Source organism: Crotalus tigris, unplaced genomic scaffold (assembly GCF_016545835.1).
Source record: "Crotalus tigris isolate CLP2741 ecotype Arizona unplaced genomic scaffold, ASM1654583v1 scf7180000020000.429882, whole genome shotgun sequence".
Lineage (NCBI taxonomy): Eukaryota > Metazoa > Chordata > Lepidosauria > Squamata > Viperidae > Crotalus > Crotalus tigris.
This window is the reverse complement of record NW_024097814.1, coordinates 390,571-405,072: the sequence shown is the minus strand read 5'-3', so window position 1 is coordinate 405,072 and position 14,502 is coordinate 390,571. Positions and strand designations below refer to the sequence as shown.

At 42.1% G+C, this 14,502-nt stretch overlaps 1 protein-coding gene across 1 annotated transcript in view; it reads right to left on the bottom strand.

Annotated features, from left to right (window-relative positions):
* LOC120318035 (dedicator of cytokinesis protein 4) overlaps window positions 1-14,502 on the bottom strand; it is a 335,809-nt gene that overhangs the window by 22,307 nt on the left and 299,000 nt on the right. Inside the window, exons 33-34 of the mRNA XM_039365226.1 lie at window positions 11,923-11,949; window positions 11,669-11,764 (exon numbers count right to left, since the gene is read on the bottom strand). Coding sequence (XP_039221160.1) covers window positions 11,669-11,764; window positions 11,923-11,949 — 123 coding nt within the window. The remainder of the gene's footprint in view (window positions 1-11,668; window positions 11,765-11,922; window positions 11,950-14,502) is intronic.

Genomic DNA, 14,502 nt, shown 5'->3' with positions numbered 1-14,502 from the left:
CCCTTAGACTCTCCCTCTTCTTTCCTTCTTTCCTTCCTAAGTACAGAGTGGTGGGGAAATATTTGAGATGAGGGAGGGAGAAAAACAGGCAAGAAACGCAGTTGGGAAGGTGTCACTCTTCGTAAGGAACGAAAAAGTGCACCATTGCGTGGAAGTAGCCAGCACATGGCCCTCACCTACTTCACATATCTGGCTTGGTGGGCTCTGGGGGAGGGGATGCCATGAGCAGCGTGAGAGCAAACATTAGCTGTGTGCTGCCACACAGCCCCAGCCTGCCCTGTGTCAACAGGCAGCAAGGTGCTCTCCTCGCAGCGCCAAGAGGCTGAGCCAGGTGGCGTGAATCTGAAAAGAAGTGTGACACTGCCCAGCCCCCAGCCTGCCCAGTTTTGGCAGTCAGCCGGGTGCTTTTCTCACAGCGCCAAGAGGATGAACCAGGCGGCGCAAATCCAAAAAGAACATGATGCCGCCCAGCCCCCAGGCTGCTCAGTTTCGGCAGGCAGCAGAGCGCTCTCCTCACAGTGGCAAGAGGTTGAGCTGGGCAGTGCAAAGTTCGTCAGCTTTGAACCTTGCTGCCTGCTGAAACTGGGCAGGTTGGGGGCTAGGTAGCATTGTACTTCTCATCAGATTCACGCCATCCAGCTCAGCTCTTGGCACTGTGAAGAGCGCGCTCTGCTGCCTGTCGAAACTGGGCAGGCTGGGGGCTGGGCAGCATCGTATCACAAAGGATGACACCTCCCCAGCATGCACCCAGGGGGTAGGGCCAACACGGCAGGGGCTGGTTCCTCACTGTTTCGGCCTTGTGGAACTAAGACTGAATGCGTTTCAGCATAGATGGCCACCACAAAATTGTACATTGGCTCCCGGATGGCCTAGGCCAGGACTAAGGCAGTAGGGGCCATTCCCTCACTGTTTCCAGGATGGCTTTGCAGGTCACATGAAACCACTTCACAGGCCACTTCTGGACTGCAGGCCTTGTGTTTGACATGTCTGCCATAGGGGATCACATAGAGACTATAACGTTTGTAGTGAATCCTGGCATGGAATCCCTCCTTATCCTGGGCATGGCATGGCTAACCAAGTGGAACCCATGGGTCGACTGGAGGATGGGAGAACTCAGATTCTCAGACAGAGAGGCAGTAAAACCCCCGACTCCTCCTGAAATGGGGGAAGCCCCTCCAAGAATGCAGTGGCGATGGGGAAAAGAGAGTTACAAGACATACCAGAGAAATATCAGGAGCTAGCTGAAGTATTCAGTGAGGAGAAATCTGATGAACTGCCCCCCATGACCCATGGACTGTTCCATTGAAATCCTCCCAGGGGCAAAATTACCCAAGCCAAAACTGTATTCCATGAACCCACTGGAGCTAGAGGAGATGCAAGAGTTCATAGACCAAAACCTGGAAAGGGGTTTCATTCCGCCGGCAAAGCCCAATACCGCAGCCCCTGTGTTATTTTGAGAAAAGAAAGATGGGACTCTTTGCCTCTGCGTGGACTATAGATCTCTGAATGCAGTGAGCGAGAGTAACTTATACCCCCTCCCTCTCATGAAGGATACGCTAGCACACCTATCGAAAGGAAAAATCTTTTCAAAACTGGACTTCAGGGAGGCGTATTACAGGATTATAATTAAAGAGGGAGATGAGTGGAAAACTGCTTTCAATTGCCCCTTAGGATGTTACCACTTCAGGGTTCTACCCTTTGGTCTTCAAGGGGCACCTGCAGTGTTCATGCAATTAATAAATGATGTGCTCCGAGAGCAACTGTATAAAGGGGTGCTTGTTTACCTGGATAATATCCTTATATTCACTGAAAAAAAAGAGGAACTTGATAAATTAGTCAGAACCATGCTGAAAAAACTCCAGGCAGCTCACCTGTATGCTAAACTGTCTATGTGTGAATTTCATAAGGAAAAAATTGACTACCTGGGATATTGCATATCACCAAGTGGCATAGAGATGGACCTTGAGAAAGTCCGAGCTGTACTGGAATGGGCTCTGCCCTGCACCAGGAAGCAATTGCAAAGTTTCCTTGGATTTGCTAACTTTTACCAGCAATTCATCCACTCCTTTGCACAGATTGCACTACCCATTACTAACTTGTTAAAGGCAAAAGGGGAGGGAAAACCAAAGCTGAGTCAGCTATTGAAATGGACAATAGAATGTCAAACTGCATTTGAAAGGTTAAAAAGAATATTTTCCGCAGAACCAGTTCTAAGGCACCCTGACATCGAAAAACCTTTCATGATTCAGGCTGATGCTAGTGATGTGGCTGTGGGGGCAGCACTATTACAAGAGAGTGATGAAGGGAAATTGCAACCTTGCTTATACACATCATGGAAACTCACAGAGACAGAACAAAGGTAGGCAGTTTGGGAGAAGGAGGCTTATGCGGTCCAATGGGCCCTTCTAACCTGGCGACACTTCCTGGAGGGGAACAAAATTCCTTTCCAAGTGTGGACTGACCACAAGAACCTGGGACCACTAAAAACACCCAGGAAACTGACCCCTAAACAAGCGAGATGGTCGCAGCATTTCCACTGGTTTAATTTCACCCTAAAGCACTTGCCAGGGGGAAAGAATTTCTTAGCGGATGCATTATCCAGACTGCCCCAGTACAATAGCAACCGAATAGAAATAACAAACCCATTTATGCCATCAAAGTAATTAGCAGCACAAGTCACCACCTGAGCACAAGCCAAACTTCAAAAGCCCCTAGCGAGCCAAGCAGGAATTGAATTAAAAAAAGCACTAGAAACCAACGAATGGTTTTTAAGCCACAAGAACCTATGCACCATGATCAATGGTTTACCATGGGTGGGAGGAAAGCTGTACATCCCAAAAACCAGAGACTAGCATTTATGCATATGCCACAATTCAAAATCAGCTGGTCATTTCAGGTTCGTAAAAACTTTGCACCTGGTGAAATGGTAGTTTTAGTGGCCATCAATAAAAAAGGACATTGAAAGTTACGTGGCCAGTTGTCCAATTTGTGCTGTGGTGAAGAGAAGGCAAGGAAAGACCCCAGGCTTGTTGCAACCAGTAGTGACCCCATCAGTGCCTTGGAGAGAAATCTCTATGGACTTTATTGTGGCATTACCGGAAAGTGGGGGGAACACAGTCATTTGGGTCATGACAGAATTGTTCTCTAAACAAGTACATTTTATTCCATGCCAAAAAATCCCCAATGCAAAGACACTTGCAAAGCTGTTCATCCAGCATATTTATCGACTTCGTGGGGTCCCACAATGAATCATATCAGATAGAGGGGTACAGTTCACATCAGAATTTTGGAAAGCATTCCTGGGACTGTTGGGGCCACACAGGGGTTGTCATGTAGTAATCATCCGCAGACGAATGGTGAAACTGAATGGTCAAACGCAGTACTGGAGCAGTACCTACGATGTTTCATTAACTACCAGCAGGCTTGGCATGGCTACTGAAGTGGAATCCCTTCTTAAACAGAAGTAGGAAGATGTTAAAGATTCAGCAGGCCAGCCAAAAAGGGGACCTGGAAAAGATACTTAAGGTCCCTGCCTATACGTTGATGCAGTGAAGCCAAGAAGGAAGGTGGAAGCTGCAATGAAGGAGTACTCTAAAGGTAATCTCCGGATCCCTAAAGAATATTGGGACCTACAGGACGTTTTTAGTGAAAAGAACTCAGATACTCTTCCTGTCAGGTCCCCAAATCCTTATTGTGTGCCTTGCATATATACTCTTTTGCTTTTGTTTTGCCGCCTGCCATTCTGCTGGGGGGGGGGGATATTTACTTTTGCTTGAGATAACTTTTGCTTTCTGCTTTTCTTCTCCCACCTCTATCCACTTGAGAAAGAAATGTGTCTCCCTTATCAGGGAGATGGTTACGGAGAAACAAAACTGGAGAAGACCTTGAGATGCACGCCAACTGTGCCAGTTGCCCACACATCGTGCCACCTGTAGATTGCCTGGATTTCAAATGGACATTATGCCTTTGGTGGGAGGAGGAATATTGCTGGTTTAACTATACCGTTTAAGCGGGATTTTCCCCAGATCTCGCCTTGACTTCCCTACTGTCACTAATCCCTAATAAAAGTTTCCTTTTGAGACAATGCCTGTTTCAAGAGTTCTGTTTTCTTGGGTGGTAGTTGAGGGGGGTCCTTATACTTTCTCCCCATTGGCCAACTGCCTGCTCCTAGAAATCATACTGGGGGCTAAGTTGCCGAAACCCAAACTGTACACCATGACCTCTAGAGTGTTCATAGACAAAAACTTGAAGCACAGTTTCATATAATCCACCAGATTACAAGTGGCTGCTCTGGTGCTCTTCAGGGGAAAAAAAGATGGGTCCCTTCATCTATGCCAGCGGTTCTCAACCTGTGGGTCGCGACCCCATTTGGGGTCGTATGACCATTTCACGGGGGTCGCCAAACAACGCAGTCCGCCATTTTCCCCCTTTTCCTTAGCTGTGCTACTCCCTTTTATTCTATTGGCTTTTGAAAGCCAATAGAATAGACTCTCTTGAATAGAGTCTAATTCTATTGGCTTTCAAAAGCCAATAGGAATTGTCCAGGCTGTCTCTGCCCTGCTGAGCCCGCCAAAAGTCCCATTCTGCAAATGGTACTGCAAGTTGTCTGCAGTGAAGACGAGTTGTCTGGAAGCTTCCACCCCTCCCTGCTGAACAACTACTAAAAATTTAAGTAAAAGAGGGCCAGGGGTGGCAGGTGGGAGGCCGGCGGGCAAAGGGAGGGTTGCTGGCGCGTGTGGGGCCCGGCAGGTGCCTTACCTCCCTTGGACTGGGCCAGCTGGTGGCCCAGCTGGTGGTCGCCCTGCGCCATCGCTGCCCCTTGCCAGCTAAGCCTCGGCCGGCGCAGGGGGTGGCACCACGCATGTGTGGCGCTCCCGAGCAGGGAAAGTCCTTGACTTACGACCGGTTGGGTAGTCCTCAACTTATGACCAGTTGGGTAGTCCTCGACTTATGACCGGTTGGGGTCACAGCATTAAAAAGGTTGAGAACCACTGATCTATGCATTGATTATTGCAGACTAAATGCTGTTTGCACTGAAAACATCTACCCAATGCCCCGATAAAAGATATGCTAGCCCATTTTGGCCAAGGGGAGGATTTTTACCAAGCTGAACTTCTGAGAAGGGAATTACTGAGTTAGGATCAAGGAAAGTGACAAGTGAAAAATGGCCTTTAATTACCCCTTTGGGTGTTTCCTGTTCCGAATCCTCCCCTTCGGAGTGCAGGGTGCTCCTGCTGTATTTATGCAGCTGATAAATGAAGTGGTGCATGAGCACCTGTACAAAAGGTTTTTGGTCTATCTGAATGACATTTCAATTTATACCAAAACTATGGCAGAGCATATAAAATTGGTCAGGGCTGTGCTCAAAAAGCTCCAAGCAGCCCAATTGTAAGCCAAACTGATTAAATGAGAATTCCACCAAAGTAAAATTGACTATCTGAGGTACTGCATTTCCCATGAAGGACTAGAAATGGACCCTGAAAAAGTGTGGGGAGTGCTGGAATGGGCTCCTCCTCGTACCTGGAAGCAACTACAAAGGTTCCTGGGATTCATAAACTTTTACAGTCAATTCATTCCATTGTTTGCCCAGATAGCCCTCCCCATCACCAACCTACTAAAGACGAAAGGGAAGGGGAAGCCCAAGCTTAGCCAGCTGCTTAAATGGACAATGGAATGGCAAGCAACATTTGAAAGATTCAAGTACCTGTTTGTGGCAGAACCGTTGCTGAAATATCAGATCCCAATACCCCCTTTGTCATTCAAGCAGATTCTAGTGATGTGGCAGTGGGGGCAATGGTCTTGCAGAAAAATGAGTAAGGGATCCTGTAGTCCTGTGCCTATACTTCTAAAAAGCTTACCAAAACCAAACATAGGTGGCGAGTTTGGGAAAAAGAAGAGTATGCAGTGCGCTGGGAACTCTTAACCTGGAATCACTTCTTGGCAAGAGGAAAAACCTCTTTTGAGTATGGACTGATGATAAAAACTTAAAAATCCTAAAGTCCCCCACAAACTGTCACCCAAACAAATCTACTGGGCTCAGTACTTTAACCGATTCAATTTCATACTGCAATATCTCTGGGGGGGGGGGACTTCCTAGCAGATGCCCTGTCCAGATTGCAACAATATAACAGTTCAAAGCTGGAGGTACTTAAAACAGTTATCTCAATCCTGGCAATTGGTGGTTTCAGTCACTGCTAGAGTGTAAACTAAGCAAAAAGCCCAGATAGCCAAGGACCTAAGAGATGTCCTGAAAAGGGCACTAGAGAAGGACAAGTGGTTCCAAACCCATAAGGGTGAATGTAAGATGCAGGATGGCTTAGCCTGGGTGGGAGCCAAATTATACATTTCTGAAAGTCAATGATTAATAGACCTACAGAAAAGCCATGATTCAATAGTAGTGGGGCATTTAGGCTTTGTCAAAATCTTGCACTTTGGTAAGCACCAGTTTTGATGGCCATCACTAAAGAAGGACATAGAAAGCTATGTAGCCAGCTGCCCTGTTTGTGCCTCTGCCAAAAAGCGCCAAGTGAAAATGCCAGGACTCCAGCCAGTGGCAGAGCCAAAAGCCCCATAGAAAGTGACCTCAATGGACTACCCAAGAATTCAGGAAACACAGTGGTTTGGGTGATAATTTGTTTTCCAAATAAGTGCATTTTGTGTCCTGCCAATAGATCCCTTCTGCTCGTACTTTATTTGTTCATGCAGCACCTCTATAGACTGCATGGAGCCCCAGAAAGAATAATCTCCAATTGTGGGGTTTACTATGCAGTTTTGGCAAGAGTTTTTAAAACTTTTGGGGAGCACTCAGGGACTTAACTCCTCACATCATCTAGAAATGAATGGAGCCTGTGAATGAGGTCCTGGAGTAGTTTTGTAGATATTATATTAATTATCAACAGGACAATTTTGGGGACCTTCTTCCTTTTGTTGAAGTTGCTTACAATAACTCAGTACAAAGAAGCACTGGATTCATTCCTTTTAAGGTAACCACAGGGCAGGAATTTTTATCTATTCTCGAACTGTCCCAGGTCACCCCACTCGCCGTCTCCTACCAGCAAAACACCTGGCTGGTAGTCAGAGGAGTCTGGAGGAGGCAAGAGAAGCATATAAAAAACAGACAAAATGCACGTGAAGCCAAAAGACTTTAAAGCTGGGGACAAGGTCTATTTATCCACTAAGTACTAGCAATTTAAACAACCTTCAAAAACACTGGGTCCAAAATATTTATTCCTTTCCCCATCTAAGAGTTATTAACCCAGTGACTGTGGAACTTGAATTACCAAACACCCTCAAAAGCATTCATCGAGTATTTCACTGCAGCCTCCCTACACCCAAAAATGCTACCGCCTCCTGATCCAATTATGATCAAAGGAGAGCAACATTTTGAGGTCAAAGACATAGTGGACTCTCACACACATTGGGGAAAATCCAGTATTTAGTAGTGTGGAAGGACTTCCCTCCCTCTGAAATTGAACGGGTGGATTCCAAAAATATTAAAGCATGCAAACTATTTAAAAAGTTCTATCAACAGTACCCAGAGAAACCTAAATGACCAAATAATTAATTATGCATTTTTTGTGTGTCTCCCCTCTGGTTTCTGGTTTCCTCTGCAGAACTAACCACTCTGTCAAGAGAACAGTATGTTAGATCTGCCATGTTTGAATTGGCACCTTGCTGGCATCCTGCCATCAAAGGTTAGGAGGAAGTGGGCAAGAAAGGGAGGAGGACAAATACGCAATACTGTAAACATGTATGGGGATGTGATGGGAAATAGGGAGGGGGTTGACAGCTTGACAAAGACCAGGAAAGCATGGAACCAGTTTGTGCTAGCTCTCAAGGCCACACACCCCGAGACCCACAAATATCTCAGTGTTTTCAAAACACATATGCAGCTCTTCATTGGCTGAAGATGAACTTTAATAAAAGAACCTATCACTTCAATCAAATGGAGTCAATGTCTTTTTCCTAAGAGTCCTGACTGAGGCAGGTCTGACAGTGAGAATCTCTGTGCTTAGAACACTAACAGAACCAGAGTATAGCATTGTCAACCTCACAATAAAGAGACTGAATTAGTAAATCCCAACTTTGGATCTTGTCTCTGCCTTGAAGTTGATCATCAGGAAACCATCTATTCAGCATTACCATCCACATTTGCAACAGGAATATTTTTGTGACATATTACATGATTTTTAAAATTATAGCTAAATATCATATTAACATCATTGGCAATGCAAATTAAATTTTTTATCTGTTGTTAAATGTAGGCCTTTCAAGTGCTGCCCAATAAAAGATTATTGGTAGCAATGAAGCACAGCTTGAAAGATGTAAGAATATAAAAACTATTCCTGTTCTTAGGATTCAGATTCATTCCCATTATTTGCATGAAGAGATGAAATTTGGTGCCCTTGCAAGAATAAATGGAAGCCAATAGCTTTTAAAGATCAGCAAAGATAAACTATTCCCAGAATTTAGAGCAATCTTCTTACATGGTATCCTTTATACTGTATATGTGGTACAATGGCTTGTCCTGTTACTCATTTCAGAAAGCATAGTTCAGTGCAACTGGAGAGCATCAGACAGGTAAAGAGTCTAAGATGATTCATTTTCTAGATTTCTGCCAGTTGTAGAACCTCATACAGCAAAAATAAAGACAACACTAAATACATTTTTTATGTGATAAAGGAGCTATCTCACATTGAATTCATTCTTGACATAGTATAACAAGGATGATCAAGGATAGAGGAAAACCTTTTTCTTGTCTAAGGTAGAAGAGCAAATATCACCTCATTCCTAGCCCCTGCCAATTTCATGTTGATATGCACGGTATCTAATGCCAATCAACTTATTTTCTCATTATAGACAGAAAATTGCACAGGCATTCTTCTCCGAACACTAAAATATAATAATAATAATAATAATAATAATAATAATAATAATAATAATCATCCACTCATTTCCAAGCAGTTCAACAATATACTACAAGGAGGAGAAATTGAAAAGTGGCTAACAACTGGGAAAACCTACCTAATAATAAAAAATCCAGCAAAAGGGGCAACACCAGGCAACTACAGGCCAATTACCTGTTTACCAACAACTTTCAAATTACTAACTGGTGTGGTAGCTGATGCAGTACAACAGCATCTAGTTGAAAACAATCTCTTTCCACCGAGCAGAAAGGAAACCGCCCCAATAGCAGAGGAACAAAAGATCAACTCCTAATAGACAAAATGATCTTGGAAAACTGCAAGAGAAGGAAGACCAACCTGAATGGGGCATGGATTGACTACAAAAAGGCATTTGACTCTCTGCCACATGATTGGATAATAAAGTGCCTAGAAATAACAGGAGTCAGTAGAAACATCAGAAAATTTGTACAAAGATCGATGGCACAATGGAAGACACAGTTGCAGATCAATGGTGAGAGGCTGGGAGAGGTTAATATCAAGAGAGGAATATTTCAAGGAGATTCATTATCACCATTACTATTTGTTATTGCGCTGTTTCCTCTGTCAACAATACTGAATAACTCAGGACATGGCTATCAAACATCAAAAACATCTGCAAGACTATCCCACCTCCTTTATATGGATGATCTGAAGCTGTATGGAAAAACATCATCTGAATTAGAATCGCTGCTCAACACTGTCCGTATATATAGCCAAGATATTGTAATGGAGTTTGGCTTGGACAAATGTGCCACACTTACTATCAAACAAGGAAAAGTAGTGAAAACTGAAGGAATCAAGATGCCCCACAAAAATAACATTAAGAGTCTGGATGAGGAAGATTACTACAAATACTTGTGTATCCTTCAAGCTGACAACATCAAGCACACTGAAGTCAAGAAAAAGATTAGAGGTGAATACATCAAGAGAGTGAAGAAGATCTTAAAGTCCAAATTCAATGGAGGAAATACCATAAAGGCAATCAACACCTGGGCAATCCCAGTCATTAGGTACACAGATGGAATAGTGGACTGGACTCAAGCAGAACTAAAAGCAATGGATAGGCAGACCAGAAAAATAATGACAATGAATCATGCCCTTCATCCACGCAGTGACATTGATAGACTTTATCTACCAAGGCAACTAGGTGGGCGTGGAATGCTACAAGTACATCAGATGGTTGAAGAAGAAAAATGGCTTTGGAAGAATATCTGAAGAACAATGATGAAGATGCACTGAAATTAGTATATCAGGAAGGCTTACTAACTACTGGAGAGACCAAACTGGCCTACAAGAAAGACCAAATGAAGAACAGAATAGAGGCATGGAAAGACAAAGCACTACATGGCCAATACATGAAAAAAATAGCTGGGAAAGCAGATAATAATAAAAACTGGCAATGGCTAAGAGCAGGAAAATTGAAGAAAGAGACCGAGGGACTAATTCTGGCTGCACAAGACCAAGCCTTAAGGACAAATGCATACAAAGTCAAAATTGAGAAGACAGCAACAGACAGTAAGTGCCACCTATGCAAAGAAGCTGAAGAAACAGTGGCCACTTGGTAAGCTGTTACAAGAACATTGCACAGACTGATTACAAGCAGTGGCATGACAAAGTAGCAACAATGGTGCATTGGAAGATCTGCAAAAAATATCATTTGCCTGTAAGCAAAAACTGGTGGGATCATAAAATAGAGAAAGTCATAGAAAATGATAAAATTAAACTGCTCTGGGACTTCAGAATTCAAACAGACAAGCACCTGCAACATAACACCCAGACTTAACAATTGTCGATAAGAAAGACAAAAAAGTCTGGATAGTGGACGTGGCAGTGCCTGGAGACAGCAGAATAGACGAGAAAGAACTGGAGAAGATAACAAATACAAAGACCTACAAATAGAAATAGAAAGACTGTGGCAAAAGCAAGCAAGGGTAGTACCAATAGTAATAGGCTCCTTGGGTGCAATCCCAAAACAACTGGAGCACCACTTGAACACCATTGGCATTGACAAATTCGCTATTAGTCAATTGCAAAAGGCAGCCTTATTAGGAACTGCTTCCATCCTGCGAAGATATCTGTAATACCATCAAACATCCACATCTGCCTATCCCAGGTCCTGGGTAAGGACTCGATAGGTAGACAAAATGCCAAATCCAGTCTGAACATCTGGCTGACTGTGCGATGATCCATAATAATACATTAACTCACTAATTTTCTGCCCTTTCATGATACCCCAGATCAAATACCCCTGATTTTAATGGTACTAAAAGTAAGTCTAGCTTTTATTGAAATGCAACCGGTATCAAGGTCATCTACAGATTTACATTACTATAAGACTTCTGATTACAACTGGTTATACATTAGGAATAATTAGATTCCATAAATATTTCCTGAATATGCCACCCCAAAATTAGAGGGAAGGGAAGAACTTCCTGAACACAGAAAGATTGCATGTCATTCTAATTCTGCTAGAAGTCTTCTCTGTAGCATGTAAGGTTTCAACAGATATGGAGTCTAAGATGTGGGGCACTATTCAAACATAAATTCATCATGACCTATATGACTACATTTTGTAATGTACAAAATCCAGTATTCTTAATATACAAAACCTGACAACTTGATGACTGATACGTGCATTTTTATATTCTTCCCAAAATAATTCGTTTTAGAAAAATGCAGACAACACAATATTTCTTTCTGTAAAGTATGCCTCTATTGCTCACCTGTAGTCTAGCAGTCTCTCCATAAGACGGGTTACAGTGGCGATTAATGAAACACCACTTTCTCTCCATGTTTCACGTTCAATTTTCTTCAGCAGGCTAGAAGGAATGAACCCAGGACAATATATCAGCATTTATTTTTACCAGTCTCCATAACAACCAATTTATACTCAAAGGTACCTAAAATGTTTTAGCAATATCTGTTCATTTTAATATCTGTTATTTTATACAAAACACAACTGCAAATATTGTCTTACCTGGGATAAGGACCAAAAAGTGGAATTCTACTCCAGGAAGCATTGACAAGGCAAATTGATTTTTTAAGGTTAGCCAACTCCAACTCAACATACACAGAAATATGTTTATACATATGTGTGTGCCTATATGCGTATTTGCAGGCAAGTATGCATATACAGACTCACACATATAGAAAAAAAATCTATCTATCTATCTATCTATCTATCTATCTATCTATCTATCTATCGATCTATCAATCTATCGATCTATCAATCTATCAATCATCTACAGAGAAAGAGAGGGAGAGATCACACTCAAAATAGCCAGCATTTTATTATATACCAATCTACTGTACTTTATTAAACCTGCATTTTGACATCAAGGGGGAAAAAATGAACATTTTATTACCTAGAAGACAGCATTTCCCATCTCACTGCTCCTGTTCGATGAGATTTCAAATCTTCTCGATGTAAGATTCCCCCCTCCCCATATTTCAACCAACAGTAGTTCTGCACCCACTCAATTTACTGCATTATAACTGTCACAGGAAAAGCCTTTTCCTGGGATTTTTTTAAAAATATACTTCCTTGGTGTTATTTATGCATATTAATTTCATTTATTTAACAATTAAATAATTGACAGATTCTTAGTGATATACATTATCCCAATTACCCTATTTCCCCATTTTCCAGAACAAAGAATAAATACAAAAGTTGGTAGAGCCATAACCAATACCCACACACTTATTCAATAATTAAATAATAGATATTAGAATACTCTTTCCCCAAATGTTCATCCCAAAATCTATATGCATGCATGTTTAGCTAATATACAGCTTGAGATAAGTACATTCTGCATATACCTTCTTGATTATTGCTTTCCATTTTACTAGAACCCTGAATTTTTAAGTTATCAGACAACAAATGTTTTTAAGCATGAAACAGGATCATTGACTCAACCAGCTACACGTTTTGAAGAAATTGTATGGAAAAGCTTTAAAATATTGTACCAATAGGTATATTTTTTGTGAAAAGAAATCCTGGTATACTGGATCAGGGAGAAATGTCCATTGTTATGCTCATCTCAAGTTATATAGGTACATAAAAAGACAAATCATCCAACTTTCAATCCAATTATTATAAGGTTTATATTTATCCAGTAGGTTCCTTTCAAGTAGTGATAATGGTAAAAACAGTTAAAAATTCCAGATTCAGTTGCAGGGTATAGTAAGAAAAAAACCCAAGAAAACAACAAAGCATCGCCATATGCTTATATATTGTAGTTCTTTAGCACTACTAAAACTGCATCCAGGAGGCAAGAGATATATATGTCAAGCATATCAAAGTTTAGTAATCGCTTTGCACAGGCTTTTTCTAGATACCAGATATCCAGAAGCTGCTAAATAGCTTTCAGGTGATCCAAAGATGTCTTGGGTTTTGTTGTACTTAACCCCCTGAAGTGTCAGCAGCCAGAAACTTAGTTTAACTCTAATCTAGTAAACACCAAAAGTCTGCTTCTGTGAATGAATTTCACAGTTATACCCTAAATCAGAGGTCCCCAACCTTTTGGGCACCAGGGACTGGTTCTGTGGAGAGAAGTTTTTCCATGGACCGGAGGGTGCGTGGTTTTGTGTGTTGCCTGCATCCCATGGATGGGGCTTTACTTGTTTGTGTGGACTGGTTGCTGGCATGCCACGTCCTGGTACAGGTCCACAGACTGGGGGTTGGGGACCCCTGCCCTAAATAAAGGAGTGAAAATATTTAGGTGCTGAGCAGTAGACTTACTGTTTCTCTTCCTGCAGCTAAACCAATAAGTCTGTTTTCTGGAAGAGAGAAATTAAAGACTGCACAGTTGACTGAATTCCAGGATTTGTTTAAAGAATGAAGTAGGACTATTGCAAGTTGCTTCACATTTTATATCTCAAATTATTTTCCAGGTTCCTATTTCTCTGACTTTGAGCTATTGAGTAATTTTTCAGGCCCAGGAGCACATTTAGACTATTGAGATTATATAGTAGGTGCTCCCATGAGATTATTATGAAGCATAGTTTAAACACAAAAGAAAGCTGTAAATCTGTTCTTTTCATAATACTATGTACATCATCCTCTGGTCAGTCCTTTTTACAAGCCCTAATTATCTTTTTCTTCTTTATCTTAGCAATTTGACACTGAAGTCATCCATTATCTTTATTTTTTTTAAAAATGCCTGAAATTAACTTCAATAGCAATAGCATTTAGATTTATATACTGCTTCATAGTGCTTTACAACAGGGTTTTCAACCGGTGGTACGTGTACCACCTGTGTTACTTTGGCATATGGCAGGTAGTACGTGACCGTCCTAGAGAAGTGTAGCGGGGGAGGGGAATGAGCTGGAGAGACCCAAGCCTGAGGGAGAGGCAGCTGGAGCTGCAGGACTGGCTCGGCTTGGCTGAGGAATTCGGGGAATTAAAGTCTACAAGTCTTAAAAATGTGAAGTTTGAAGACCCCTGAGCTAGCTGGTAGTGGTGCATATTAATAAACATGGATAAATTCATCATACATTTGCCAGTGCAAAGGAAAAGTGATTCAGCAAAGGAACAGCTGCTGAAGAAATTAAAACC